General features: G+C 66.8%; 1 protein-coding gene across 1 annotated transcript in view; it reads left to right on the top strand.

Moving 5' to 3' along the window:
• The first annotated feature begins 450 nt into the window (after positions 1 to 450).
• The window catches only part of LOC134928696 (zinc finger protein 436-like), a 222,520-nt gene continuing 210,186 nt past the window's right edge, over positions 451 to 12,784 (top strand). Inside the window, exon 1 of the mRNA XM_063924713.1 lies at positions 451 to 685. Within this exon, the coding sequence (XP_063780783.1) occupies positions 662 to 685 (24 nt within the window). The 5' untranslated portion in view covers positions 451 to 661. The remainder of the gene's footprint in view (positions 686 to 12,784) is intronic.

Here is a 12,784-nt window from a genome sequence, read left to right on the forward strand (position 1 = left end):
GATCAGTGAGACATGGCCTGCTGCTGCTGCTGGTGTGTGTATAGGTAGATCAGTGAGACATGGCCTGCTGCTGTGTGTACATACAGGTAGATCAGTGAGACATGGCCTGCTGCTGTGTGTACATACAGGTAGATCAGTGAGACATGGCCTGCTGCTGTGTGTACATACAGGTAAATCAGTGAGACATGGCCTGCTGCTGTGTGTACATACAGGTAGATCAGTGAGACATGGCCTGCTGCTGCTGCTGGTGGTGTGTGTGAGGGGTTGGGCTGCTGAGTGACAGGCAGTACATTGGAAGGCGTGGTCAGATTTAGGCCCCGCTCATATCTCCCAGAATCCTCTGCCGTTGCAGCCAATCTGTGACAGCAGCGTCTAGATTCTCTTCGTTGAGAGGACCTTTCCCATAACCCCCTGCGTCCATGTCACAATCTATTTGGAAAGTGAAGTATCGCGAGCCCGAGAGCGTCCAATGCAGCGCAGAAAAGATATATTACTCCAACGGAACGAAGGAAACATGCGGGAGCTGTAAGGGCGGAAGTTCTCTCCTGCCCTCTCGTGATGTCACTTCCTGGTCCTGATCACGAAGGGAACATACATAGACCCATCCATTCTGTGACTCTGCGAAAGAGAGAAATCTCCTCCCACCCGTCAGCTGCGGGAGATGGAGCCGGAGGGGGGGCGAGGGGTAAGTACCCGGGGGCAAGGGGTAAGTACCCGGGGGCAAGGGGTAAGTTCCCGGGGGGAGGGGCGAGGCATACGTGCTGGGGGCAGTGCTGTCATGGGGTATAGAGGAGGGGGGAGGTAACCTCTTCCCTGCCGGGCTCTACCCTGACTGACTGACCCCTTCCCTGCCGGGCTCTGCCCTGACTGACCCCTTCCCTGCCGGGCTCTACCCTGACTGACTGACCCCTTCCCTGCCGGGCTCTACCCTGACTGACCCCTTCCCTGCCGGGCTCTACCCTGACTGACTGACCCCTTCCCTGCCGGGCTCTGCCCTGACTGACCCCTTCCCTGCCGGGCTCTACCCTGACTGACTGACCCCTTCCCTGCCGGGCTCTGCCCTGACTGACCCCTTCCCTGCCGGGCTCTACCCTGACTGACTGACCCCTTCCCTGCCGGGCTCTACCCTGACTGACCCCTTCCCTGCCGGGCTCTACCCTGACTGACTGACCCCTTCCCTGCCGGGCTCTGCCCTGACTGACCCCTTCCCTGCCGGGCTCTACCCTGACTGACTGACCCCTTCCCTGCCGGGCTCTACCCTGACTGACCCCTTCCCTGCCGGGCTCTGCCCTGACTGACTGACCCCTTCCCTGCCGGGCTCTGCCCTGACTGACTGACCCCTTCCCTGCCGGGCTCTACCCTGACTGACTGACCCCTTCCCTGCCGGGCTCTACCCTGACTGACCCCTTCCCTGCCGGGCTCTACCCTGACTGACTGACCCCTTCCCTGCCGGGCTCTGCCCTGACTGACCCCTTCCCTGCCGGGCTCTACCCTGACTGACCCCTTCCCTGCCGGGCTCTACCCTGACTGACTGACCCCTTCCCTGCCGGGCTCTGCCCTGACTGACCCCTTCCCTGCCGGGCTCTGCCCTGACTGACCCCTTCCCTGCCGGGCTCTACCCTGACTGACTGACCCCTTCCCTGCCGGGCTCTACCCTGACTGACCCCTTCCCTGCCGGGCTCTACCCTGACTGACTGACCCCTTCCCTGCCGGGCTCTGCCCTGACTGACTGACCCCTTCCCTGCCGGGCTCTACCCTGACTGACTGACCCCTTCCCTGCCGGGCTCTACCCTGACTGACCCCTTCCCTGCCGGGCTCTACCCTGACTGACTGACCCCTTCCCTGCCGGGCTCTGCCCTGACTGACCCCTTCCCTGCCGGGCTCTACCCTGACTGACTGACCCCTTCCCTGCCGGGCTCTACCCTGACTGACCCCTTCCCTGCCGGGCTCTACCCTGACTGACTGACCTCTTCCCTGCCGGGCTCTGCCCTGACTGACTGACCCCTTCCCTGCCGGGCTCTGCCCTGACTGACTGACCCCTTCCCTGCCGGGCTCTGCCCTGACTGACCCCTTCCCTGCCGGGCTCTACCCTACTGACTGACCCCTTCCCTGCCGGGCTCTACCCTGACTGACTGACCCCTTCCCTGCCGGGCTCTACCCTGACTGACTGACCCCTTCCCTGCCAGGCTCTGCCCTGACTGACTGACCCCTTCCCTGCCAGGCTCTGCCCTGACTGACCCCTTCCCTGCCGGGCTCTACCCTGACTGACTGACCCCTTCCCTGCCGGGCTCTACCCTGACTGACTGACCCCTTCCCTGCCGGGCTCTACCCTGACTGACTGACCCCTTCCCTGCCGGGCTCTACCCTGACTGACCCCTTCCCTGCCGGGCTCTACCCTGACTGACTGACCCCTTCCCTGCCGGGCTCTACCCTGACTGACTGACCCCTTCCCTGCCGGGCTCTACCCTACTGACTGAGCCCTTCCCTGCCGGTCTCTACCCTGACTGACTGACCCCTTCCCTGCCGGTCTCTACCCTGACTGACTGACCCCTTCCCTGCCGGGCTCTACCCTGACTGACTGACCCCTTCCCTGCCGGGCTCTACCCTGACTGACCCCTTCCCTGCCGGGCTCTGCCCTACTGACCCCTTCCCTGCCGGGCTCTGCCCTGACTGACCCCTTCCCTGCCGGGCTCTACCCTGACTGACCCCTTCCCTGCCGGGCTCTACCCTGACTGACCCCTTCCCTGCCGGGCTCTACCCTGACTGACCCCTTCCCTGCCGGGCTCTGCCCTGACTGACCCCTTCCCTGCCGGGCTCTGCCCTGACTGACCCCTTCCCTGCCGGGCTCTGCCCTGACTGACCCCTTCCCTGCCGGGCTCTACCCTGACTGACCCCTTCCCTGCCGGGCTCTACCCTGACTGACCCCTTCCCTGCCGGGCTCTGCCCTGACTGACCCCTTCCCTGCCGGGCTCTACCCTGACTGACCCCTTCCCTGCCGGGCTCTACCCTGACTGACCCCTTCCCTGCCGGGCTCTACCCTGACTGACCCCTTCCCTGCCGGGCTCTACCCTGACTGACCCCTTCCCTGCCGGGCTCTGCCCTACTGACCCCTTCCCTGCCGGGCTCTGCCCTGACTGACCCCTTCCCTGCCGGGCTCTACCCTGACTGACTGACCCCTTCCCTGCCGGGCTCTACCCTGACTGACCCCTTCCCTGCCGGGCTCTGCCCTACTGACCCCTTCCCTGCCGGGCTCTGCCCTGACTGACTGACCCCTTCCCTGCCGGGCTCTGCCCTGACTGACTGACCCCTTCCCTGCCGGGCTCTGCCCTGACTGACCCCTTCCCTGCCGGGCTCTGCCCTACTGACTGACCCCTTCCCTGCCGGGCTCTGCCCTGACTGACTGACCCCTTCCCTGCCGGGCTCTGCCCTGACTGACCCCTTCCCTGCCGGGCTCTACCCTGACTGACCCCTTCCCTGCCGGGCTCTACCCTGACTGACCCCTTCCCTGCCGGGCTCTACCCTGACTGACTGACCCCTTCCCTGCCGGGCTCTACCCTGACTGACCCCTTCCCTGCCGGGCTCTACCCTGACTGACCCCTTCCCTGCCGGGCTCTACCCTGACTGACTGACCCCTTCCCTGCCGGGCTCTACCCTGACTGACCCCTTCCCTGCCGGGCTCTACCCTGACTGACCCCTTCCCTGCCGGGCTCTACCCTGACTGACCCCTTCCCTGCCGGGCTCTGCCCTACTGACCCCTTCCCTGCCGGGCTCTGCCCTGACTGACCCCTTCCCTGCCGGGCTCTACCCTGACTGACTGACCCCTTCCCTGCCGGGCTCTACCCTGACTGACCCCTTCCCTGCCGGGCTCTGCCCTACTGACCCCTTCCCTGCCGGGCTCTGCCCTGACTGACTGACCCCTTCCCTGCCGGGCTCTGCCCTGACTGACTGACCCCTTCCCTGCCGGGCTCTGCCCTGACTGACTGACCCCTTCCCTGCCGGGCTCTGCCCTGACTGACCCCTTCCCTGCCGGGCTCTACCCTGACTGACCCCTTCCCTGCCGGGCTCTACCCTGACTGACCCCTTCCCTGCCGGGCTCTACCCTGACTGACTGACCCCTTCCCTGCCGGGCTCTACCCTGACTGACCCCTTCCCTGCCGGGCTCTACCCTGACTGACCCCTTCCCTGCCGGGCTCTACCCTGACTGACTGACCCCTTCCCTGCCGGGCTCTACCCTGACTGACCCCTTCCCTGCCGGGGCTCTGCCCTACTGACCCCTTCCCTGCCAGGCTCTGCCCTGACTGACTGACCCCTTCCCTGCCGGGCTCTGCCCTGACTGACTGACCCCTTCCCTGCCGGGCTCTACCCTGACTGACTGACCCCTTCCCTGCCGGGCTCTGCCCTGACTGACTGACCCCTTCCCTGCCGGGCTCTGCCCTGACTGACCCCTTCCCTGCCGGGCTCTACCCTGACTGACCCCTTCCCTGCCGGGCTCTACCCTGACTGACCCCTTCCCTGCCGGGCTCTACCCTGACTGACTGACCCCTTCCCTGCCGGGCTCTACCCTGACTGACCCCTTCCCTGCCGGGCTCTACCCTGACTGACCCCTTCCCTGCCGGGCTCTACCCTGACTGACTGACCCCTTCCCTGCCGGGCTCTGCCCTGACTGACTAACCCCTTCCCTGCCGGGCTCTGCCCTGACTGACCCCTTCCCTGCCGGGCTCTACCCTGACTGACCCCTTCCCTGCCGGGCTCTACCCTGACTGACTGACCCCTTCCCTGCCGGGCTCTACCCTGACTGACCCCTTCCCTGCCGGGCTCTACCCTGACTGACCCCTTCCCTGCCGGGCTCTACCCTGACTGACCCCTTCCCTGCCGGGGCTCTGCCCTGACTGACTAACCCCTTCCCTGCCGGGCTCTGCCCTGACTGACCCCTTCCCTGCCGGGCTCTACCCTGACTGACTGACCTCTTCCCTGCCGGGGCTCTGCCCTGACTGACTGACCCCTTCCCTGCCGGGCTCTGCCCTGACTGACCCCTTCCCTGCCGGGCTCTACCCTGACTGACTGACCCCTTCCCTGCCGGGCTCTACCCTGACTGACTGACCCCTTCCCTGCCGGGCTCTACCCTACTGACTGACCCCTTCCCTGCCGGGCTCTGCCCTGACTGACCCCTTCCCTGCCGGGCTCTTCCCTGACTGACCCCTTCCCTGCCGGGCTCTACCCTGACTGACCCCTTCCCTGCCGGGCTCTGCCCGGACTGACTGACCCCTTCCCTGCCGGGCTCTGCCCTGACTGACTGACCCCTTCCCTGCCGGGCTCTACCCTGACTGACCCCTTCCCTGCCGGGCTCTGCCCGGACTGACTGACCCCTTCCCTGCCGGGCTCTGCCCTGACTGACTGACCCCTTCCCTGCCGGGTTCTACCCTGACTGACCCCTTCCCTGCCGGGCTCTACCCTGACTGACCCCTTCCCTGCCGGGCTCTGCCCTGACTGACCCCTTCCCTGCCGGGCTCTACCCTGACTGACCCCTTCCCTGCCGGGCTCTGCCCGGACTGACTGACCCCTTCCCTGCCGGGCTCTGCCCTGACTGACTGACCCCTTCCCTGCCGGGTTCTACCCTGACTGACCCCTTCCCTGCCGGGCTCTACCCTGACTGACCCCTTCCCTGCCGGGCTCTGCCCTGACTGACCCCTTCCCTGCCGGGCTCTACCCTGACTGACTGACCCCTTCCCTGCCGGGCTCTACCCTGACTGACTGACCCCTTCTCTGCCGGGCTCTGCCCTACTGACCCCTTCCCTGCCGGGCTCTACCCTGACTGACCCCTTCCCTGCCGGGGCTCTGCCCTGACTGACTGACCCCTTCCCTGCCGGGCTCTGCCCTGACTGACCCCTTCCCTGCCGGGCTCTACCCTGACTGACCCCTTCCCTGCCGGGCTCTACCCTGACTGACTGACCCCTTCCCTGCCGGGCTCTACCCTGACTGACCCCTTCCCTGCCGGGCTCTACCCTGACTGACCCCTTCCCTGCCGGGCTCTACCCTGACTGACCCCTTCCCTGCCGGGGCTCTGCCCTGACTGACTAACCCCTTCCCTGCCGGGCTCTGCCCTGACTGACCCCTTCCCTGCCGGGCTCTACCCTGACTGACCCCTTCCCTGCCGGGCTCTGCCCTGACTGACTGACCCCTTCCCTGCCGGGGCTCTGCCCTGACTGACCCCTTCCCTGCCAGGCTCTGCCCTGACTGACCCCTTCCCTGCCGGGCTCTGCCCTACTGACTGACCCCTTCCCTGCCGGGCTCTGCCCTACTGACTGACCCCTTCCCTGCCGGGCTCTGCCCTACTGAGCCCTTCCCTGCCGGGCTCTGCCCTGACTGACTGACCCCTTCCCTGCCGGGCTCTGCCCTGACTGACTGACCCCTTCCCTGCCGGGCTCTGCCCTACTGACTGACCCCTTCCCTGCCGGGCTCTACCCTGACTGACCCCTTCCCTGCCGGGCTCTGCCCTGACTGACTGACCCCTTCCCTGCCGGGCTCTGCCCTGACTGACTGACCCCTTCCCTGCCGGGCTCTGCCCTGACTGACTGACCCCTTCCCTGCCGGGCTCTGCCCTGACTGACTAACCCCTTCCCTGCCGGGCTCTGCCCTGACTGACTAACCCCTTCCCTGCCGGGCTCTGCCCTGACTGACTAACCCCTTCCCTGCCGGGCTCTACCCTGACTGACTGACCCCTTCCCTGCCGGGCTCTACCCTGACTGACCCCTTCCCTGCCGGGCTCTACCCTGACTGACCCCTTCCCTGCCGGGCTCTACCCTGACTGACCCCTTCCCTGCCGGGGCTCTGCCCTGACTGACTAACCCCTTCCCTGCCGGGCTCTGCCCTGACTGACCCCTTCCCTGCCGGGCTCTACCTTGACTGACTGACCTCTTCCCTGCCGGGGCTCTGCCCTGACTGACTGACCCCTTCCCTGCCGGGCTCTGCCCTGACTGACCCCTTCCCTGCCGGGCTCTACCCTGACTGACTGACCCCTTCCCTGCCGGGCTCTGCTCTGACTGACCCCTTCCCTGCCGGGCTCTTCCCTGACTGACCCCTTCCCTGCCGGGCTCTACCCTGACTGACCCCTTCCCTGCCGGGCTCTGCCCGGACTGACTGACCCCTTCCCTGCCGGGCTCTGCCCTGACTGACTAACCCCTTCCCTGCCGGGCTCTGCCCTGACTGACCCCTTCCCTGCCGGGCTCTACCTTGACTGACTGACCTCTTCCCTGCCGGGCTCTACCCTGACTGACTGACCCCTTCCCTGCCGGGCTCTGCCCTGACTGACCCCTTCCCTGCCGGGCTCTACCCTGACTGACTGACCCCTTCCCTGCCGGGCTCTGCCCTGACTGACCCCTTCCCTGCCGGGCTCTGCCCTGACTGACCCCTTCCCTGCCGGGCTCTACCCTGACTGACCCCTTCCCTGCCGGGCTCTGCCCGGACTGACTGACCCCTTCCCTGCCGGGCTCTGCCCTGACTGACTGACCCCTTCCCTGCCGGGCTCTACCCTGACTGACCCCTTCCCTGCCGGGCTCTGCCCTGACTGACTGACCCCTTCCCTGCCGGGCTCTACCCTGACTGACCCCTTCCCTGCCGGGCTCTGCCCGGACTGACTGACCCCTTCCCTGCCGGGCTCTGCCCTGACTGACTGACCCCTTCCCTGCCGGGCTCTGCCCTGACTGACTGACCCCTTCCCTGCCGGGCTCTACCCTGACTGACCCCTTCCCTGCCGGGCTCTGCCCTGACTGACTGACCCCTTCCCTGCCGGGCTCTGCCCTACTGACTGACCCCTTCCCTGCCGGGCTCTACCCTGACTGACCCCTTCCCTGCCGGGCTCTACCCTGACTGACTGACCCCTTCCCTGCCGGGCTCTACCCTGACTGACTGACCCCTTCCCTGCCGGGCTCTACCCTGACTGACCCCTTCCCTGCCGGGCTCTACCCTGACTGACTGACCCCTTCCCTGCCAGGCTCTGCCCTGACTGACTGACCCCTTCCCTGCCAGGCTCTGCCCTGACTGACCCCTTCCCTGCCGGGCTCTGCCCTGACTGACTGACCCCTTCCCTGCCGGGCTCTACCCTACTGACTGACCCCTTCCCTGCCGGGCTCTACCCTGACTGACTGACCCCTTCCCTCCTGGGCTCTGCCCTGACTGACTGACCCCTTCCCTGCCGGGGCTCTGCACTGACTGACTGACCCCTTCCCTGCCGGGGCTCTGCCCTAACTGACTAACCCCTTCCCTGCCGGGGCTCTGCCCTGACTGACTGACCCCTTCCCTGCCAGGCTCTGCCCTGACTTACTGACCCCTTCCCTGCCGGGGCTCTGCCCTGACTGACCCCTTCCCTGCCGGGCTCTGCCCTGACTGACTGACCCCTTCCCTGCCGGGCTCTACCCTGACTGACTGACCCCTTCCCTGCCGGGCTCTACCCTACTGACTGACCCCTTCCCTGCTGGGCTCTGCCCTACTGACTGACCCCTTCCCTGCCGGGCTCTACCTACTGACTGACCCCTTCCCTGCCGGGCTCTACCCTACTGACTGACCCCTTCCCTGCCGGGCTCTACCCTGACTGACCCCTTCCCTGCCGGGCTCTACCCTGACTGACTCTCCCCTTCCCTGCCGGGCTCTACCCTACTGACTGACCCCTTCCCTGCCGGGCTCTGCCCTACTGACTGACCCCTTCCCTGCCAGGCTCTACCCTACTGACTGACCCCTTCCCTGCCGGGCTCTGCCCTGACTGACTGACCCCTTCCCTGCCGGGCTCTGCCCTGACTGACTGACCCCTTCCCTGCCGGGCTCTGCCCTGACTGACTAACCCCTTCCCTGCCGGGCTCTGCCCTGACTGACTAACCCCTTCCCTGCCGGGCTCTACCCTGACTGACCCCTTCCCTGCCGGGCTCTACCCTGACTGACCCCTTCCCTGCCGGGCTCTACCCTGACTGACCCCTTCTCTGCCGGGGCTCTGCCCTGACTGACTAACCCCTTCCCTGCCGGGCTCTGCCCTGACTGACCCCTTCCCTGCCGGGCTCTACCCTGACTGACTGACCTCTTCCCTGCCGGGGCTCTGCCCTGACTGACTGACCCCTTCCCTGCCGGGCTCTGCCCTGACTGACCCCTTCCCTGCCGGGCTCTACCCTGACTGACTGACCCCTTCCCTGCCGGGCTCTGCCCTGACTGACCCCTTCCCTGCCGGGCTCTACCCTGACTGACCCCTTCCCTGCCGGGCTCTGCCCGGACTGACTGACCCCTTCCCTGCCGGGCTCTGCTCTGACTGACTGACCCCTTCCCTGCCGGGCTCTACCCTACTGACTGAGCCCTTCCCTGCCTGTCTCTACCCTGACTGACTGACCCCTTCCCTGCCGGGCTCTACCCTGACTGACTGACCCCTTCCCTGCCGGGCTCTGCCCTGACTGACCCCTTCCCTGCCGGGCTCTACCCTGACTGACTGAACCCTTCCCTGCCGGGCTCTGCCCTGACTGACCCCTTCCCTGCCGGGCTCTACCCTGACTGACCCCTTCCCTGCCGGGCTCTGCCCTGACTGACCCCTTCCCTGCCGGGCTCTGCCCTGACTGACCCCTTCCCTGCCGGGCTCTACCCTGACTGACCCCTTCCCTGCCGGGCTCTGCCCGGACTGACTGACCCCTTCCCTGCCGGGCTCTGCCCTGACTGACTGTCCCCTTCCCTGCCGGGCTCTGCCCTGACTGACTGACCCCTTCCCTACCGGGCTCTGCCCTGACTGACTAACCCCTTCCCTGCCGGGCTCTGCCCTGACTGACTGACCCCTTCCCTGCCGGGCTCTACCCTGACTGACTGACCCCTTCCCTGCCGGGCTCTACCCTGACTGACCCCTTCCCTGCCGGGCTCTACCCTGACTGACCCCTTCCCTGCCGGGGCTCTGCCCTGACTGACTAACCCCTTCCCTGCCGGGCTCTGCCCTGACTGACCCCTTCCCTGCCGGGCTCTACCCTGACTGACTGACCTCTTCCCTGCCGGGGCTCTGCCCTGACTGACTGACCCCTTCCCTGCCGGGCTCTGCCCTGACTGACCCCTTCCCTGCCGGGCTCTGCCCTGACTGACCCCTTCCCTGCCGGGCTCTGCCCTGACTGACCCCTTCCCTGCCGGGCTCTGCCCTGACTGACCCCTTCCCTGCCGGGCTCTACCCTGACTGACCCCTTCCCTGCCGGGCTCTGCCCGGACTGACTGACCCCTTCCCTGCCGGGCTCTGCCCTGACTGACTGACCCCTTCCCTGCCGGGCTCTACGCTACTGACTGAGCCCTTCCCTGCCGGTCTCTACCCTGACTGACTGACCCCTTCCCTGCCGGGCTCTACCCTGACTGACTGACCCCTTCCCTGCCGGGCTCTACCCTGACTGACCCCTTCCCTGCCGGGCTCTACCCTGACTGACTGACCCCTTCCCTGCCGGGCTCTACCCTGACTGACTGACCCCTTCCCTGCCGGGCTCTGCCCTGACTGACCCCTTCCCTGCCGGGCTCTACCCTGACTGACTGACCCCTTCCCTGCCGGGCTCTGCCCTGACTGACCCCTTCCCTGCCGGGCTCTACCCTGACTGACTGACCCCTTCCCTGCCGGGCTCTGCCCTGACTGACCCCTTCCCTGCCGGGCTCTGCCCTGACTGACCCCTTCCCTGCCGGGCTCTACCCTGACTGACCCCTTCCCTGCCGGGCTCTGCCCGGACTGACTGACCCCTTCCCTGCCGGGCTCTGCCCTGACTGACTGACCCCTTCCCTGCCGGGCTCTACCTTGACTGACCCCTTCCCTGCCGGGCTCTGCCCGGACTGACTGACCCCTTCCCTGCCGGGCTCTGCCCTGACTGACTGACCCCTTCCCTGCCGGGTTCTACCCTGACTGACCCCTTCCCTGCCGGGCTCTACCCTGACTGACCCCTTCCCTGCCGGGCTCTACCCTGACTGACCCCTTCCCTGCTGGGCTCTGCCCTGACTGACCCCTTCCCTGCCGGGCTCTACCCTGACTGACTGACCCCTTCCCTGCCGGGCTCTACCCTGACTGAGTGACCCCTTCTCTGCCGGGCTCTGCCCTACTGACCCCTTCCCTGCCGGGCTCTACCCTGACTGACCCCTTCCCTGCCGGGGCTCTGCCCTGACTGACTGACCCCTTCCCTGCCGGGCTCTGCCCTGACTGACCCCTTCCCTGCCGGGCTCTGCCCTACTGACCCCTTCCCTGCCGGGCTCTACCCTGACTGACCCCTTCCCTGCCGGGCTCTACCCTGACTGACTGACCCCTTCTCTGCCGGGCTCTGCCCTACTGACTGACCCCTTCCCTGCCGGGCTCTGCCCTGACTGACTGACCCCTTCCCTGCCGGGCTCTACCCTACTGACTGACCCCTTCCCTGCCGGGCTCTGCCCTGACTGACTGACCCCTTCCCTGCCGGGCTCTACCCTACTGACTGACCCCTTCCCTGCCGGGCTCTGCCCTGACTGACTGACCCCTTCCCTGCCGGGCTCTGCCCTGACTGACCCCTTCCCTGCCGGGCTCTGCCCTGACTGACCCCTTCCCTGCCGGGCTCTGCCCTGACTGACCCCTTCCCTGCCGGGCTCTGCCCTGACTGACCCCTTCCCTGCCGGGCTCTACCCTGACTGACCCCTTCCCTGCCGGGCTCTGCCCGGACTGACTGACCCCTTCCCTGCCGGGCTCTGCCCTGACTGACTGACCCCTTCCCTGCCGGGCTCTACGCTACTGACTGAGCCCTTCCCTGCCGGTCTCTACCCTGACTGACTGACCCCTTCCCTGCCGGGCTCTACCCTGACTGACTGACCCCTTCCCTGCCGGGCTCTACCCTGACTGACCCCTTCCCTGCCGGGCTCTACCCTGACTGACTGACCCCTTCCCTGCCGGGCTCTACCCTGACTGACTGACCCCTTCCCTGCCGGGCTCTGCCCTGACTGACCCCTTCCCTGCCGGGCTCTGCCCTGACTGACCCCTTCCCTGCCGGGCTCTACCCTGACTGACCCCTTCCCTGCCGGGCTCTGCCCGGACTGACTGACCCCTTCCCTGCCGGGCTCTGCCCTGACTGACTGACCCCTTCCCTGCCGGGCTCTACCTTGACTGACCCCTTCCCTGCCGGGCTCTGCCCGGACTGACTGACCCCTTCCCTGCCGGGCTCTGCCCTGACTGACTGACCCCTTCCCTGCCGGGTTCTACCCTGACTGACCCCTTCCCTGCCGGGCTCTACCCTGACTGACCCCTTCCCTGCTGGGCTCTGCCCTGACTGACCCCTTCCCTGCCGGGCTCTACCCTGACTGACTGACCCCTTCCCTGCCGGGCTCTACCCTGACTGAGTGACCCCTTCTCTGCCGGGCTCTGCCCTACTGACCCCTTCCCTGCCGGGCTCTACCCTGACTGACCCCTTCCCTGCCGGGGCTCTGCCCTGACTGACTGACCCCTTCCCTGCCGGGCTCTGCCCTGACTGACCCCTTCCCTGCCGGGCTCTACCCTGACTGACCCCTTCCCTGCCGGGCTCTACCCTGACTGACTGACCCCTTCTCTGCCGGGCTCTGCCCTACTGACTGACCCCTTCCCTGCCGGGCTCTGCCCTGACTGACTGACCCCTTCCCTGCCGGGCTCTACCCTACTGACTGACCCCTTCCCTGCCGGGCTCTGCCCTGACTGACTGACCCCTTCCCTGCCGGGCTCTACCCTACTGACTGACCCCTTCCCTGCCGGGCTCTGCCCTGACTGACTGACCCCTTCCCTGCCGGGCTCTGCCCTGACTGACTAACCCCTTCC

Source organism: Pseudophryne corroboree, chromosome 5, assembly GCF_028390025.1.
Source record: "Pseudophryne corroboree isolate aPseCor3 chromosome 5, aPseCor3.hap2, whole genome shotgun sequence".
Taxonomy (NCBI): Eukaryota; Metazoa; Chordata; class Amphibia; order Anura; family Myobatrachidae; genus Pseudophryne; species Pseudophryne corroboree.